Consider the following 18,419-nt stretch of genomic DNA (forward strand, 5'->3'; position numbering starts at 1 on the left):
AATGTGAATGGAATGAACTCTCCCATAAAACAGAAGCAGATAGCAGATTGGATTAAAAAGCCTGAATCCTACAATATGTTGTTTACAAGAGTGCTTCTGAAAAATGATTTTCTTGTCATCCTAAGTTTCCAGGTGGTAGAGTATTAGATTTTGACAATTCCATAGTTTCTAAATTACTGAGGTGTTTTCCTTTCCATATATCCTATTTTCTGTTCCTATCTTCCATAAAAATAGGATATCAAAGCTATGGGAAGTGAACATTTGCTTTCTCTCCCTAGGTGATGTCATTTACTCTGGGCTTGGTGTCTTGTGTGTTCTTTTGGTAATAAGAGTTTTAAAATTCTCATTTATGCTTATATTCTGCCTGGAGATCACTGCTTGTGCTAGATCTAAGCTGTCTGCTGGGCAATCTCTTTCCTGGATATCTTGTAAAAGTTAAGTACAACTTGAGAGATTGATAGAAACTATCGTGAGATTTGCCTGAGTCTCACCTGACCTATCAGGTGGTCTAGAGCCCAGGCTGCTTAGCATTTGATGGCAGCAGCACTGATTCTGTGCAGTTCTGTTTATCAACAGCCCTTCTCTCCCTCCTTCCTTTCTCTTTCCCTCCCCACCCCCCTCATTTACAGTTTATGGTCAGGCTCACGAACACAGCTGGCTAGTAGCCTAGTCCTGAACTTTGAGATAGAAATGTAAATCCCTTTGACACGATTCTTTTTTTTTAATCAAATGCTTTTTCTGCATCTATTGAGATGATCATATGGTTTTTGTTATTTTGATTATTAATATGTTCAATTATACTAATAATTTTCCTAATATTAAACCAGCCCTGCATTCCTGGTATAAATCCCACTTGGTCATAGTGCATTATCCTGGGGATGATTTTCTGAAGTCTTTTTGCTAATTATCTTATTTAAGATTTTAGCATCAACATTCATTATGGAGATTGGTCTGTAGTTTTCTTTCTCAGTTTTCAACCTACTTGGTTTAGGTATCAGTACCATGTCTGTGTCATAAAAGGAATTGGTAGGACTCCTTCATTCCCTATTTTTTTCAATAGTTTATATAACATTGGGGTTATTGTTCTTTAAATGTTTGGTAGAATTCACATGTAAATCCTCTGGTCCTGGGGATTTTTTTCTTAGGGAGTTGTTCTATATAGCTTGTTCTATTTCTTTTTCTGAAATGCGACTATTTAAGCAATTTACTTTCTCCTCTGTTAATCTGGGAAACCTATATTTTTGGAGGTAGTCATCCATTTCACTTAAGTTATCAAATTTATTGGCATAAAGTTGGGCAAAGTAACTCATTGCTCTAATTTCCTCTTTATTAGTGGAAAGATCCCCCTTTTCATTTTTAAGACTAACAATTTGATTTTCCTCTTTACTTTTTCTGATCAGATTCACCAAAGGTTTATCTATTTTATTGGCTTTTTCATAAAATCAACTCTTAGTTTTATTTATTAATTCAATAGTTTTTTTACTTTGAATATTATTGATTTCTCCTTTTAATTTTAGAATTTCAAGTTTAGTGTTTGGTTGGGGGTTTTTAATTTGGTCTTTTTCTAGCTTTTTAAGTTGCAGGCCCAATTCATTGATCTTCTCTTTGTCTACTTTATTCAAGTAAGCCTCTAAAGATATAAAATTTCCCCTTATTATTGCTTTAGCTGCATCTCACAAATTTTGGTATGATACTTTGACACAATTCTTAACTGGAACTTGTGTTTTATCTGTAGATGGTAGGCAAGAGTTAGGGTGGGAGTGCAAACAAGTGGGAAGAGGTTAAGAAATTCTCCTTTCTCCTTCGCCCACATTTCCCCAGACTAGAGAAACTGTTCTTCTTAACTTGCATCTTCCATATGCACATGAAGGTAGCAGGACATGCCATTCTGCTCCGCTGGTTTCAGAAGCAGGGTAAAGGGTGTCAGTTCCTACCCTTTCAACCTTTGTGGGCCTCCTTTTGTCTCTTCAGTCAAAGAGAAGTTGCGTCTTGATCCTGACAGTGAAATTGCCACCACAGGTGTCCGAGTATCTCTCATCTGTCCGGTAAGTCAGAGCAACCCTTGTGTTGCTCTTGGCGGGGGGTGTCCAAATTTCCTACCCCAGATGAAACAAGGAAAGGACCGTCTCTTAGCCTTTGGCCTTTCCTTAGCTTATAGCTTGTCTTCTTTTGGGAAAGGCGGGGCAATCCCTAGCAGCCATTTCTGGACTTGTCTCATAGGCTCAGTGCCCACTTTCCTCATCCTCAGTCATTGGACTTGCCCATTGGAATGGGTCAAGTGTGATACACTCTAGGGACTACAGAGGAAGACCTGGACCCTGTCCTCAGAGAGCTAATAGTATTAGCTATGTATGTAATATGTTAGAGAGACAGCATAGGAGACAGCTAAGAATAAATTCAGACAGTTAAGTGTAAGACTAGTTGAGAGGATTGGAATAATTGGGGAAGAGGGAGGGCTCTCCTCAAATGATGCGCTGGAACTCTGTAGGCTCTCTACCTTCTTTGTGCTGGAAAAGGGGAATTGCTGGCCCAGTTAGCTCTACCCTAACAGCTCCCTCCTTTGGGGCATCTCCTGGTCTGCTCTCTAGCTAGTAAAAATGCGACTCTCCATGCCTTGCCGGGCTGAGACTTGTGCCCACCTGCAGTGCTTCGATGCAGTATTCTACCTCCAGATGAATGAGAAGAAACCTACCTGGATGTGTCCTGTGTGCGACAAGCCAGCCCCCTACGACCAGCTGATCATAGATGGGTAAGTCTGCAGCTTACACCCTTACAATAGTAACCACCCTTGTTGGTCCTAAATGTGAAAGGATGTGCAAGCACCACTCTGCTGTTCTTCCTGCCACACTATTAATAATACCTCCCCTCAGAGTTATGGGGGGGGAGGGCCAGAGGGAGAAGCACATGATTACTACACAGGTAAGACATCACCAGTATTGTCTGTCTTCATAAGCTTAGGCCTCAGATTCCTCCTCTTTATTTAAAAGTTAAATTTGTGATTGATTCCCCAAGATCTCTTCTAGCTCTAAAATTCTGTATCCAGCCAACTCTGTGGTATTACAAGGGAAGACATGATCTATGGTCTAGAAACATAAACTATGGTTCCATTCAGTTTTAGGAACATTCATTAAGCACCAAATATGTATGAGATACAAAGACAAAAATAAACGGGTCTCCATCCTCAAAGAATTTATGGTGTATTCGTGGGGGATGACATGTACACAGACAAATGAACCCTGAACCCAGAAAGGGAGAGAGAATGTGTGAGAGAGAAGGAAAAAGAGAATTTCAAGAGGGAATCAACAAGGGATGGGGTAAAAGGTGGTGTTAGAGCCAGAATTTTACAGAAGCAAGAGGCTGCTCAGAATGTGAAGAGTAAAGAACACAGTGCACTCCAGACATAGACTTTTGAACATGCATGATTATCTAGTGATGGAAGATAGAAAATCATATATGGGAAATCTTCAACCAAACCATCTTCACTTGAAGTTATCTATAAAAGGGACCACTAAGAAATAAATATTTTTAAATGTCATACTGAAGATTTTGTATTTTACCCTTTTAAAGCAACAAATAAGAAGCTCCTATAGCTTCTTGAGCAGGGAATAACATGGTCAGATGTGTACTTTAGGAAGATTCTTTTGATAGCTCTGTGAAGGATTAATCAGAGATGATACAGGAAGCAGATAAGTTGGGGAGAGTATTATATTAATTTAGTCAAGAAGGGAAGTTCCGAACTTCAGAGCCATGTGGGAGTTGAAAGAAGAGTATAAATGCAGAGATAGAATCATAAAAATTTAGCAGCTGATTAAGTGTCTATGGTGGGGGGTGGGGGAGAGAGAAATAGATGGTGGTACTTTTTCTTTTTTCTTTTTTTTTTACTTTATTTAGAATTTTTTTTTCACAGTATATATGCATGAGTAATTTTCTTTTTATATAATATTATCCCTTGTATTCATTTTTCCAAATTATCCCCCCTCCCCTCCATTCCCTCCCCCCGATGATAGGCAATCCCATACATTTTACATGTGTTACAATAAAACGTAGATACAATATATGTGTGTAAATACCATTTTCTTGTTGCACATTAAGTATTAGATTCTGAAGGTATAAGTAACCTGGGTAGATACAGTAGTGCTAACAATTTACATTCACTTCCCAATGTTCCTTCTCTGGGTGTAGTTATTTCTGTCCATCATTGATCAACTGGAAGTGAGTTGGATCTTCTTTATGTTGAAGATATCCACTTCGGATGGTGGTACTTTCACTAAAAATAGGGAAATTAGGAAAAGGAAGAAGCTTGACAAGGAAATGACTTTTCTTTTCTTTTCTTTTCTTTTTTTCTTTTTCTTTTTTTTTTTTTTTTTGACTTGTTGAATTTGTGAATTTGAAACTCCCTGGAGGGCATCTATTCAGGTAGAGTTTTCCACTGGTCACTTTTTAACTTGGGAGCAGAATTTGGGAAAGTAATGAGGACTTGATAAAAGATTTGGGAGTCCCCTGCACTACTAATAATGACTAAGTCCATGAGTTCTGATGATATTATCAGTAGACAGAGTGGAAAGGAAGGAACAAGTCTCAGAAGAATGCTTTCATTCAGATGGATAAATACTGCTCTATCACAGGAGAGATAGGAGGAAGAAGTCAGGCAGATGGAAGGAAAAGCAAAGGAGAGCGTGTTATACAAGAAGAGAAGGATTGGGTGACAGGGCACCACTGGAGTTAGGATGAAGAGGGAGTTAAGGCAAGAAAACATCCAGGAAGAGACGTTGATCTGACAGTGTCAGGAACAACCACAAGATCAGATCGGAATGAGACCTAAAGGAAAGGCCATCAGATTTAATGGTGTAAAAACCTTGAGAATAGAAAAGAATAATTGTTGACGCAAACTGTCGCCAGAAAGCTAGATTGCATGGGTTTGAGAAATGAATGGGAGGGAAAGGAACTGAAGACAGTCAATGTAGTTCATTCTTTGTAGGACTTTTAGTGAAAAGAGGGAGAAGAGCTAGAGACGGATAAGAGGGGGTGACAGGGTTGGGAAAAGATATTTTCCTTTAATTTATTTTTTGTATTAAATTTTATTTTCAGATCTGCATTCTCTTCCTCCCACTACATCTACCCTTTCCACCCCTTTTGAAAAAACAAGTAAAATGAATACATTATAAGACATTTATAGTCGAGCAAAACACATTCCTATATTGGCCATGTTCTAACCCCACATAGGTCTCAATCTGTATTCTGAGTCCATCTCCTCTAAAAGGAAGTGGGTAGCACATTTCATCACAGGTTTAGTTATGTTCAGAGTTCCTAAATCTTTCCAAGTCATTTATCTTTACATATTGTTGTTGTTGTGTACATTGCTGTCCTGGTTCTACTCAACTCATCTTGTATCAGTTCATACAAGAAGGCAAAGGTATTTTTAAGGCTGAGGTAAACTCAGTCATGCTTTTAGGCAGTAGGGCAAGAGGTGATGATTAAGGAGAAATTGAAGATGGAAAAGAGGAGATGGACCTAAGAGCACAAATAAGAGGGTTGGTCTTAGGAGACAGATTTTGGAGAAATGTGATAAGTATTACACACCATTATGAATATAAAACTAACCAAGGGCCAGATTTTGTGCAGTCTTAAACTAGGGATAAACAAGACTGGCAGCTGCTTGATGTTTAAATAGGGAGGCATAATGAGGTGCATCTTTCATATGACTTAAAAAAAAAAACATTTCTTTACTGCCCGAAAATGTTGTTCTTCATGGCTTGATGTGTTGATGTTTCATTGGTGAATTGTGTGACAGTAAACACAAAGCCTCCAGATAGAAAAAACAATCTGCAAATCTGTTTTAATTTCAAGTCTGTAAAGTACCTTATAACAATTATGTGAGTTACATGTCAGAGGTATCCCTTTTGCAGATTAGGAAACTGAGGTTGAAAGAGATAAAGTGACATTGCTGTGGTTACATAATTACTGAGATAATAAGGTACATGATTTTCATTCCTTGTCCTAGGGTACATATGTGCTTTTTTTTCTGCATATAAAATAGAATATGCAATAAGTTTGAATATAAGCTTCAAGACCGTAATGTTCTTAGTTTGGTTTTCTGGAGGTCTTTTTTCTTTTCAGTTCAGTAATTGCCACAAGTACAGCCAGGTGTTAAAAGTCCAAATCCTTTATTATTTCTTTCAAAGTCTTGTCTCCTTTCCTGGGGCCTTTCTTAAAGGTCTTGGTTTCAGTGGAGAAACTGCAGGAGAACAGGCTTCAGGGTGTGAGATGGGATGAATGAATCTGAGTCTAAGGGCTTGTGATTCAGCCTCTCAGTTCCCCAGGAGAGCCACCAGGAGCTTGACTGAAGGTGGAAAAAAAAAATCTTGTCCAGTCCTTGCTGGCTGTTATATACTCCATTATCATAGGTATGAATTTTGTGGAACTATTTTTAAGTACTAAGTACATGTACTGAACTAGAGAACTATTAAGCACCATGCTAAACTAGATAACCATTGTCTCATTAATTCCACTGAATTAGCACCTTGTAAGAATCTTTGTTTAAAGTTCAGAGTTCTGGTCCATAACAGGAAACTTCTTAGAATAAGAAGTGGAGGGCATTCAGGGCCAGAACCCAGCAATAGCAAAAACAGAAAAATAGGAGAAGTAAGTATTATGTAGTAAATGATGGCATTTTGTCTTTGACCCTAGGGGAAGAATATAGGATATGGGCCTGACTCATGCCAGTGTTAAGCCTAGCATATCAAAGTAAATCTCCCATGTGGGAGAGACATTAGGAGAAAAGGTTGGCAATATAGGCTGGTGTCATACTTATGAATGTCCTTGAAATGATTTTTAAAATTTGCCAAACTTTTTTGCATAGTAACTCTGTTAATTTTATCATCCTCATTTTACAGAGGAGGAAACTAAGGCTAGGAGAAAATAAACAGCTTAAAGTGATTTAAAATTATAAGCTAAAAGGCTCTTTAGAAATCCTAGAGTTCAGCCTCTTTACCTAGAAATGAGGAAGTTGAGGGCTGAAGAAAGAAGATGACTTGCCTCAATTATCTCAGGTAGTCAGAACAGAGGTAGAACTTTTAACACAAATCTTGTGACTTTTTCTACTGTTCCATGTGTCAGATGCACTTACCATAAAAAGTGATAAGACCGAGATTCAGGTGTCCTCCAGCTTGAGCTCAGGAGTTCTGAGCTGCCTCGGGTGAAGAAACTAGAGCAGGCCAGAATTTCTGAGGCACTCAGTGTCAAGAGAAGGAGACATGACCAAAAAGCATTGTTCATTTCTGAATGCCATATTCTTTTCTTTTCTTCTTTTTTTTCTTTCTTTCTTCCTTTTTTTTTGAGGCAATTGGGGGTAAGTAACTTGCCCAGGTTCACACAGCCAGGAAATGTTAAGGCCAGATTTGAACTCGGGTCCTCCTGACTTCAGGGCTGGTTATCCACTACACCAACTAGCTGTCCCTCTGAGTGCCGTATTTTAAAAGATATTTTGATCAGCTAGACTACATCCATGGGAAGATGGACTTGAAATTAGGCAAGGGATTGGAATGCTTAGTCTAGAGATGAAAAGCTGTTTTGTTGTTTTTTTGAGTGTTTTTGCATTCAAGTATTTGAGGGGTTATTAAATACAAGGAAGAATAGATTTACTCTGCTTGGTCTCATAAGTAGAGTCACAGCTGCTGAAAAGTAGAGTTAGCCAATCAGAAATTATGTATGAAGCCCCTGCTATGTGATAGGCATTATATGGAGATGCAAAGAATGAAATGGTCCCTGCTTTATGTCGAAATAAGCATATAAAAATATAATACAAGTATATGTAAAATATATATAGTAAGTCTTCATGAAGAAAGATAGTGTTTGAGATTCATCTAATAGAAAAAGAACTGTGAGGCAGTGATTTTCCATTGAGTGGGAATTTTTCTAGTAGAAATTAGATAATGCCTATCAGGGATATTATTGAGATGATGGGGGGAAAAAGTTGTACATAATATTTTCACCTTTTTTGTTGCTTAGTTGCCTTTTCTTTTCCCCTCTTTCTTTTTTTATCTGATTTTTCTTCTGCAACATGAAAACTGGAAATATGTATAGAAGAATTGCACATGTTTAAAATATATTGGATTACTTGCTGTCTAGGGGAGTTTTTTGGGGGAAGAAAAATAGGTTGTATTGCTCAGCAAAGAACTAGAGGGGGAAAGTAGGTAATCATCAGTTGGGAAATAGTTTAAACAAATTCTGTAGTATAGTTTTACTACACTATAAGAAGAATTAGAGGAACATGGAAATTCTTAATTCAACTGATTGAAAGTAAAATAAGCAGAACCAGAAAAAACAGTGTATACAGGATCATAATAAAGTGTTTCAAAAGAACAATAAACAAAATTCAGCATTTTATAATTATAATCAAGCTTTAACCCAGAGAAGAATTGAAAAAATGCAGTCTTCTTCCTTTGTTGCTGTGGTATGAGATTGTAGATGTGAAATAATGCAGGTACTATCAGATGTGTTCATTGTGTTGATTTTACTGAATGAAGTCATTATCACAAAAGAGGATAAGGTAGAGAGGAGGGGAATATATTAAATGAATGGGATGTAAAAAACAAAAGGCATTAGTTGAAAAAATTATTCCTCAGGATTAAATACTGTAAGAGTCTAAAGATCTGTAGATAATTCAAGCCTTTTGACTATATGTCAGGATTATAGACTATAGAATTCAAGAACAATTACAAGATACTGGACATCATAAATACCCAGCCTAAATACCAAAAGTGAAATTGAGTATATTTTGACAAGGAAAAATTGGATACTGATGTGGAAATCCCTTCCAAAATAGATATCTGTGCAGTCAGACTATTGTTAGAACAGAGATCAAAATCAACACCAAATTAGAAGGAATAAAGATAAGAAAACATTGCATGAAATTAAAAGCTTTCACACATGCGAAATGTTTAAAAGATTAGGTGTTATTATGGCATTATGACCATTTCTTTTGTTAGTAGAATTGATACAGTGCACCTGTCACAACAAAAGAGGCCATAAAAGCCAGAAACCACCTTGGCCAGGCTGAAAAAACATGGGGTCACAGTCTATGAAAACTTAGAACATAAACTCATTTTCTAAGTTTTACAGAGGAATATGTTAGATTTTTTTTTTTAACTATAATGTCATAAAACAGAGGAAAAAGTTTTTTTTTCCTTTATCAACAACATTGGAGACAACATTTGGACTCTAAAAACCCCAGCTCAATATGCCACTTGAGAAAATAAAAATTGCCTCAAAGAAAACTAATTTGAGAAAGCTAGGTCAGGACAAAGGTATACTTAGTAGGTCTATTCTGAAGAGTCATTGAAGGACTGATTTTTGCAAATGTTTAAAAGAAAGATATTGAAAGGTGTTTTTTTTTTGTTTTTTTTTTTTTTAATCAGGATATTAATAGCAAAAGTAGTTACTGAGAGAACATAAGTAACTACCAGTGAATATGCCTGCATTTTATTTTGTGGGGAAGAAGGGGGTACAGATTTATATTCTGTTGCTGTAGAGAGTTCCTGTCTCTTTCAGTGCCTCAACATCTACACTGCCTCTTATATTTTTAGAGAATTGCCTATAGTGAGTTGCAGTGACTTACCTAGTTACATAGCCAATATTTGTCAGAGAGGAAATTCAAACATAGGTCTGCTTGATTCTAAGACTGGCTCAGACCTTATTGTTTTTCATTTGCTTTCTTCACAAAAATCTTTGATAATAGTCAATACACATACCAAAGGAACAAGTAGGCTTGCACAAATGATATTGTATAGTAGATGTCTTCAGTCATCAAACACAGGATTTAAATGTGCAGAGAGTACAGATAACATTGTTTATTTTTTTAATCATCTGTCTGCCAATATCAAGGGAAGCAAAGAAGAGGAAGACATATTTGCTATCGTGATATGGAGGCTTTCTTCTAGTACTGAGCCACACTCCTATTCATAAATTACATTAGTTGTGTCATGTCCTAGAATGCTCCAGATCCTCCTAAGTAAAATTGATAATCACTCAAGTTCATTCTGATAAGCTATATAAGGAAAAATCAACTAGGTGAAGAATGCCTTTTGTTCAGATTGAGATGTCCATCAGTACATACATGTTGTACAGAATCTATGTATGGACAAAAATTGAATGAGTGTACTGAATCATATTTCAGTAATTTTGGAGTACATCTCATGACCCCAAATTTTTTCCTGAATCAATGCATCATTAATAGTTACACTTCCCATAATGCAGTATGCCTTTAAATCATGGAGTACCACAGTTTCTGCAGGTTCACAATTGTGTATGTATATAGGGTAGTGGAGAGATATAATAGAGGGAATAAAATAGCCTATGACATATTGAAGAATCATAGAGATTCAGTGGGGAAGGGGAAACATACATCTGTCTAATCAGCCCCTTTTATAACATAACCTGAAAGGGTCATCTACCTTTTCTTGAAGGATTCTACTAAGAGAAAACCCACAACTTTGGAAACCAGAACACTTCACTGTTAGAGTGTTGGGATATGTTTTTCCTTTGTAATGTTATATCCAGCTCTTCATAACCCAGTGGGCTATAATAGCATGCCAAAAGATAAAGAAATTGCCATTTCCTTATTCAGTAAATTAAGGTAAACTAAGATTAAGTTACTTGCCCAAGGTCACACAGCTAGAAAGGGTTACATGTCTGAAGTCAAATTTGAACTCAGGGCCTCCTGACTTCAGGGCTGGTGCTTTATCCACTGTGCCATCTAGCTGTCCCATCATTAATTCTTGTAGAGGATCATCATAAAGCAAGAACTTGAAGGCTTCACCATCCTATTCCCCTGGATGATTTTCAGATTTAAGTCTTTTCTAAAATGTACCCCAAAAGAACACATTCCCAATGTATTGTTGTTAGCTAGAACACAATACGATGGAATTATTGCTTCCTTATTCCTAGACACTCTTCTTAATGAAGCCAGAGTGACACAAGAACTCTCAAGAGATAAGAGGACTAGAAAAGGATTCTGTTTCACCTCATTGCTTTGAATGTCTCCTCTCCTTGAGACCCAAGGGATAGCCTTTTGGGTAGAGCTCTTAGAGTGAATGTAGTGACAGGACATAGGTGAGAGTTGTTTAGAAATGAGGAATGGATGAATTGCAGTCCATGTCATGAGAAGGCAGGACTTAGGTCACAAATCTGTTGTAATATGTTGACAATATGCTTCAGCTACTGCAGTTTAAAATGTTCTAGTGGGTTAGCCTGAGCTTCCTCAGCTAGCAAATGTTTACCAAAAACAAAGGAACTTGACAGTCAAAATACACAAGTTTGTCTAGATCAGAGGCTTTAGTCAATTGGTAGAGTGTTTATTAAGCACTGGAGTTAGAGATTGAAAATGAAATAGTCCCTTCCCTAAAAGCTCACCTTTCTATTAAGGAGATGTGTATAAATACAAGTATATACAAAATGAAAGGCAATCGTTTGGTTCTGGGGAGCTTATTAGGAACGGCCCCAGAGAACATCTTGGCAATTCGAGGGAAAGAGAGAATCTTTCTCATCTTAAACACTAAATCAATTAGGTTAGAACAGATAGATCCTCTATGAGGATCTTTGCCATTTTGAAATTCTTATTTATTAAATCACTTCCCCTATCTAGGCCTCAATTTTCTCATGAAATGATATGGTTCACAAAAAAATGATCTCTTATGGTCCCTTTCAGTTCTAAAACATAAGTTTGTGGTTCATTTAATCACCTGGCACTAAGTTCATGATTCATGCACATCGTCTCACCCAGTACCATTTGTAAAAGACCAATTAGGAAAGCATCATTTTCAAAGCCACCCAAAAAGAAAAGGGAGGAACTTGTTTAGAATACAGATCTCCTGATTCCTAGAAGTGTGGTCTAGGCAGAGGACTTGATTGCTTCATCCTGAAGCAGACACTCTCAAATAATAACATTTTCTAGCAACCAGAGTTGTCTAATAATATCTTCATGAGGTAGTCAGCTCCCTGTCATTGAAATTGTTCAGGCAGAAACTGGTTGGTAACTTGGCAGGTTTGCCATAGAAAATTCCTGCACAAATCAGAAGTTGGACTGAGATATTTCTAACTGTAAGAGGACCAAGACCCAAGCCACTTAATGTTTGTTTGGGGAATTAGAAGTATTTAATCTGGAGAGGTTAGAAGACCTTGGGAAATGTGAGTATAACTCTGAAGTAGTACCATGTTGAGAAGAAATTAGACTGATTCTGCTGGGCCCCAGAGGGCAAAAGGGGGTAAGAATGAATAGAAACTCTAAGAAGGCAGATGATGTTTCAGCTTAAGGAAAATAAGAGGGATGAAGCTATTCAGGAGTCAGATCCTTTTTGGGGAGCAGTGGGAGCTTGGATGGTTGGGTTGGGGAGCAGTGACCATGCACAAGAGTTAGGGCTTGTCCAAAAAAGGACTCCTTGTTTTAGGCTCAGAGGCTGTCCTGAACCTTGTAGGCAAAAATCATTGAATAAATAGAGCATGGGTCAGTAGCTAGCTACTTGTTTGTTTTGTCTGACTGAAATGACAAAATCCCAGGCCCAAATAGGACACTTAGGCTGGGCCATTGGTATCCCAATTAAAAAGTCCCATTTCTTTAGCACTTAACAGTGATCTTCTAAGGGAGGAGATGTCAGAGTTATTTTCTCTCTTCCACAAATAAGGAGATGTGGGCAAACTGAGGTCGTCATACTTGCCCAGAGCCATTCAGTCAGTGGGCCTCTCCATGCTCCGCCAGGCCTCTCAGCCCAGAAACTGTTACTCTAGGAGCACTCTGCTGAAATCCCCAGTCAAGCTTCTGGGATCTTGCCCCTGTCACTGCTTCAGACAGTTCCATGGGCCTGCCCCTTTAGATCTGGAACCAATCTCTGTGAAGAAGGCCTGAGCTCTGGGGGCTAGCACTGCCGGGCACATGACATGTCCTGAATACCAGTACTGTGAGGGATGCCTGAGCTGCAGCCCTGGGATGAGGAGTCTGGAAGCCCAGCCAGGGAGTCCATGCCTGGCCAGAAAGCACTGGGGACAACCCAGAGGAAATGATAGATTTTGTTCCCATTATTCTTTAACTTTTATAAAGTGGTTTTTGTCTCAATAGCCTGGGGAAGGGGGTGTGAGAGAGAAGGCAAGAAGGATGTAATTGAAATCCAGAAAGTAGATTTTTTTTTTTTTTTTAATATTTTATACACACACACACATATTTTATTATGGGCAATTTTTATTTATTTATTTTTTAAAATTTTTTTATTTATTATGTATTTTTTTATAATATTATCCCTTGTATTCATTTTTCCAAATTATCCCCCCCCCCTCTACTCCCTCTCCCCGATGACAGGCAGTCCCATACATTTTACATGTGTTACAATATAACCTAGATACAATACATGTGTGTAAATACCATTTTCTTGTTGCACAATAAGCATTAGATTCCGAAGGTACATGTAACCTGGGCAGACAGATATTAGTGCTAACAATTTACATTCACTTCCCATTGTTTCTTCTCTGGGTGTAGTTATTTCTGTCCATCATTGATCAACTGGAAGTGAGTTGGCTCTTCTTTATGTTGATGATATGCACTTCCATCAGAATACATGCTCATACAGTATTGTTGTTGAAGTGTATAATGATCTCCCAGTTCTGCTCATTTCACTCAGCATCAGTTGATGTAAGTCTCCCCAAGTCTCTCTGTATTCCTCCTGCTGGTCATTTCTTACAGAACAATAATATTCCATAACCTTCATATACCATAATTTACCCAACCATTCTCCAACTGATGGACATCCATTCATCTTCCAGTTTCTAGCTACAACAAAAAGGGCTGCCACAAACATTTTGGCACATACAGGTCTCTTTCCCTTCTTTAGTAATTCTTTGGGATGTAATCCCAATAGCAGCACTGCTGGGTCAAAGGGTATGCACAGTTTGATAACTTTTTGGGCATAGTTCCAAATTGCTCTCCAGAATGGCTGGATTCTTTCACAACTCCACCAGCAATGTATTAGTGTCTATTATGGGCAATTTTTCAACATTGACCCTTGCAAAATCTTCTGTTCCAACTTTTCCCCTCCTTCCCCCCCACCCGCTCCCCTGGATGGCAGGTAGTCCAATACATATTAAATATGTTAAAGTATTTGTTAAATACAATATATGTATACGTAGTTATACAGTTACCTTGCTGCACAAGAAAAATCGGATTTTGAAATAATGTACACTTAAACCTGTGAAGGAAATAAAAAATGCAGGCAGACAAAAATAAAGGGATTGGAAATGCTATGTAGTGGTTCACACTCATTTCCCAGATTTCTTTCGCTGCATATAGCTGGTTCTATTCATCATTGAACAAATGGAACTGATTTGGTTCATCTTGCTGAGGAGAGCCACGTCCTTCAGAATTGATCATCATTGTTGTTGATCTCCTGGTCCTGTTTATTTCATTCCTGCTGGTCATTTCTTACAGAACAATAATATTCCATAATATTCATGCCATAATTTATTCAGCCATTCTCCAATTGATGGGAATCCATTCATTTTCCAGTTTCTTAACACTACAAAAAGGGCTGCCACAAACATTTTTGCACATGTGGGTCCCTTTCCCCAGAAAGTAACTTAACAAAGATTTGTAAAGCAATACCAAGACAAAGAGAGGGAGAGAAGTTTCCTTTTGAAACTTTTGCAAGGAAAGTTTTACTACTAGCTTATTTTTCTGTTGCTTTAAGATTTACTAAATATGCTTCCCCGACTCCCCAAAGGTATCATGCGCAAAAGTGTTGGAGACACATTTATTTGACTTGTTTAGTCTCAGAACCTTATTGCTATAAGGATGCAAAGAGAGAGGAAATTGTTTCTGCCCTAAAGGAACTTGCTTTTTAAATAATGATAATAAGACAAGTTCAGAAATAAGCATAGTACAAAATAGACTTCTTAAAGAAAGTTGGAGAGCACAGAATCTGATGAAAGTACTGTGTTTAAAAAAAAAAAAAAAAAAATGAAGAGTAGAGTTGGCTTTGAGCTGGGTACCAGAAAAAGCTCTTCCTGATTTGAGCCTGATGATGGAAGGCTTTGTATCTTGAGTAAGGAGTTTGTATTTTATCCTCTAGGAGCCACAAAAGTTTTTTGAGCTAGGAAATGATGTGGACTGTATACTTGGAAGAATATTGATTGAGGAGAATAGGTTGAAAAGGGGAAATCCTGGAGATAGGGAAACCAGAATCTTGGAAGCCTATGAGCCCAGACAGAAGTTGCTAAGAGCCTGAACCCAAATGGTGTCAAAAAGGGCTGATACAAGAGATGCTGTCAAGGTAGAATCAAGAGCTGTATCTTGATTATTCCCTTCTTGGCATGGCCAGTATATGTGGTAAGATTGCATAGCTGTTTTCTGTAGGAACCTGATCTTTAGAGGGTAGAACTGTCCTCTGCGGAAGTAGAATCTCGAGCTAGTTTCAGTTGGTAATTATTAAATGCTTCCTGATGGAAGATGGGATTTTGTCGTTGTTCTAGAAGAGGACCATGGCATCAGGGAGGTGATGCCATGACATGCAAATGCATTGGATTTAAGTGAGGCTTGAAAATGGAATTCATGGCCGTAGAACAACAATAGAGTTATTGGTTAATGATGAGGCAGTGGTGGTCTAGGGAAAGAATGCAGAGAACATAAAATCCAGTCGAGCTCATGTAACTTTGCACAAATCATTTATCATCTCTAAGCCTTGGTTTATCCATGTGTAAACCAGGAATAATATTACCTGAGTGACAGGTTATTACTTTTGGCTAAAAGTCATTGCTACACTTAAGAAAAATGCAGAAGGCACATAATAAATAATCTGACATGAGAGACAAAGGATACAGAAAGAAAGTCAGAATTGAAAATACTTCCTGCCCTAGAGATATACAGATTCTATTAATGGGTTAAAAAATGAATTGAGAGAGCATTAACTTAGAAAGGGCAGGAGGGACTCCCCAACCCCTTTCTTTCACTTGTGGTCTTTGGAGGACATTATGGTATTAAGAGTTTCTGAACATCATAATGTGATACTTTCAAAGTAATTTCCTAAAAGTAATCTCCCTGTTGACTTAATTGTAATGTCTAAAATAACTTGATGCACAGACAGTGCCAAAAATGAGAACTAAATAGATTCTCAGAATCATATTCCTTATCTATTTCAATAAGTAACTTCTCCAGAATTTATTTTGAAATATTTTTCTTTGATGCTTTGCTATGAAATAGGTAATATATTTATTCTCATTTTATGGGTTAAGGAAGCTAGAGTGTCCAAAATTACAATGACTGAAATTTGACAAGAAAATCATTGCCAATTTTAAGGGCAATTCTCTTCTGTGCTAAGCTTTTCTAAGTTGGAATTATCCTCCAAGGAACTTCTGGTAAAACAATTCAGGGTAATATGACCCATTGTTTTAGTCTTTAACAACAGTTACAGGACTTAAAGGGGATTTCACAAAATAATCACACCAATTATGTGTAAAGAAATAGGACTCTATTTAGGGAAGGTCTGCAGGTGAAGCAGAATCTCAGAGAGGAGGGTGATGAAGGGGACAATTGAGGATAGAGAGATTTTGTGCAAGAGCTATGCACGTAAGTCCGTTGAGGTTAAGAACCTTAAATGTAATGGTGGTTAGGCCATGACAGGAGAGGAAAGGGATTGTTTTGGGATGGCCATTTGGAAAGGCTGCCCTTGGATTTGCCATACTTATCTTTCATTCTCTGTCACTCTTGATCTATGTATGCAACATCTGACTCCAGACAGCTCAGAAACTATGGAGACCTGATATAATGGTTGGTTTTCCATCCCAGAGATATTAGGAATTGACTTAGGAAGCCTGCCTCAATCAGGGAAAGCATCAAAGGCAATGGAAGCTTCCAAGGAGGAGCTGAAAGAAAAGGAGGGTGGGGAAGAAGGGGAGGGAGGCAGGCAGCCTGCCTGTAGGTAAGCCCCAGAGCTCTTATCCTGCCCTACCTTCCTAGGGCAGCTATATGGCATAGTGGAAAGAGCACTGGACCTGAAGAGCAAAAAAATCTGAATTCAAATCCAGTCTCAGACATTTAATAACTGTGTCATCTTGGGCAAGCCACTTAACATCTGTTTTGCCTTATTTTGCTCATCATATAGAACTCGCCTCCAAGCTTGTTATGAGAATAAAATGAAGTTAATTATAAAGCACTACATATATGCTGACTTTTTTTTTATTACCTGCCAAATTAAAAATAATTTTGTAGGTGATGTTGAAGAATCCAAATCTTGGCTTCTAGTGAGAAAAATACAGATCAGCTCAAGCTTTGCAAATGAGTGTACTAAAGTGTTGCCTGGGGCGCTGGGACCCTGGGTAACTTAATGCCTTGTAGTTTACCAAATACTTTACACTTTCTCATCTAAGTTTCCTTTTATCTTATTGGATCCTCATAATCACCCTGGGAGATAGACAGAATAGATGAGATCACCATTTGACCAGATGAGGAAGTTGAGGACATGAGAGAGGGGAAGTGACTTTGTTACAGCTTTCTAAGCGCCAGAGCTAGAGTTTTGAGTTCAAACTACCTGTGTCCAAACCTGTCTTTTTTTCTGATACATGACAGAATTTGAAATATAGATATAAAAACACTTTTCAGAAGGATCATTAGCTAGACAAATATTCTTTATAAAGTATTCTTTATCCAGAAAATCCAGGGCTTACGATCCCATATTTAGGCAGCAGTGCAGATAGGCTTGTGCCTTAAGCCTGTATATGGGTCTCACTCCCCTTCCCTCCTTTTCTGATCCGCAGCCTCCTATCCAAGATCCTAAGTGAGTGTGAGGATGCAGACGAGATCGAATATCTGGTGGATGGTTCCTGGTGTCCTATCCGAGCTGAGAAGGAGAGGAGCTGCAGCCCCCAGTGCCCAATCCTTGTCCTTGGTGGGTGAAGTGGGCAACAGGGTCTGGGAGAAGTTAGTGGGAGGGAAAGAGTGCTGGGAGTCACTTGACAAGAAAGAACCAGATCAATCACCTGTCCCTTTCTATTCCCAGATGTGGAAGATTTTGGCTTCCCCCCAGCAAAGGCTCTCTAGCCTCATGTTATTGAGGGAAAACAGTTTGTCCATTCACACAGTATTTTTCTAGGGCACCTGTTGTAATACAAGCTCTCTCTCCCCAGAGAGCAATGACCAAGGCCTTTGTATCTCCAGGGGAGCCTCTCCTTTCACAGAAACTGCCTACTAGGTGGTCAGAGGCAGAGTTGGGGAGAGGCCACCCATATGATCTTTTCTAGTACTAGATTGAATGAACTGAAGAGGCCTTAGAGTTTACCTTAAAGTGGTTGAGAGTTAAGAAGATTAAGAAGAGATGGGAGAGAAGAGACGAGTTAGTCTAGTTGCTGCTAGGAAAGGAGGTTGGAGAGAGCTTTAACCTAACTCAGTC

General features: G+C 38.2%; 1 protein-coding gene across 1 annotated transcript in view; it reads left to right on the plus strand.

The window, feature by feature from the left end:
* Positions 1-18,419, plus strand: part of PIAS4 (protein inhibitor of activated STAT 4) — a 55,091-nt gene that overhangs the window by 32,906 nt on the left and 3,766 nt on the right. The window contains exons 8-10 of the mRNA XM_074307930.1: positions 1,972-2,045; positions 2,589-2,749; positions 17,788-17,918. Coding sequence (XP_074164031.1) covers positions 1,972-2,045; positions 2,589-2,749; positions 17,788-17,918 — 366 coding nt within the window. The remainder of the gene's footprint in view (positions 1-1,971; positions 2,046-2,588; positions 2,750-17,787; positions 17,919-18,419) is intronic.

The sequence above is a fragment of the Sminthopsis crassicaudata genome, chromosome 1 (genome assembly GCF_048593235.1).
Source record: "Sminthopsis crassicaudata isolate SCR6 chromosome 1, ASM4859323v1, whole genome shotgun sequence".
Classification (NCBI taxonomy): Eukaryota; Metazoa; Chordata; class Mammalia; order Dasyuromorphia; family Dasyuridae; genus Sminthopsis; species Sminthopsis crassicaudata.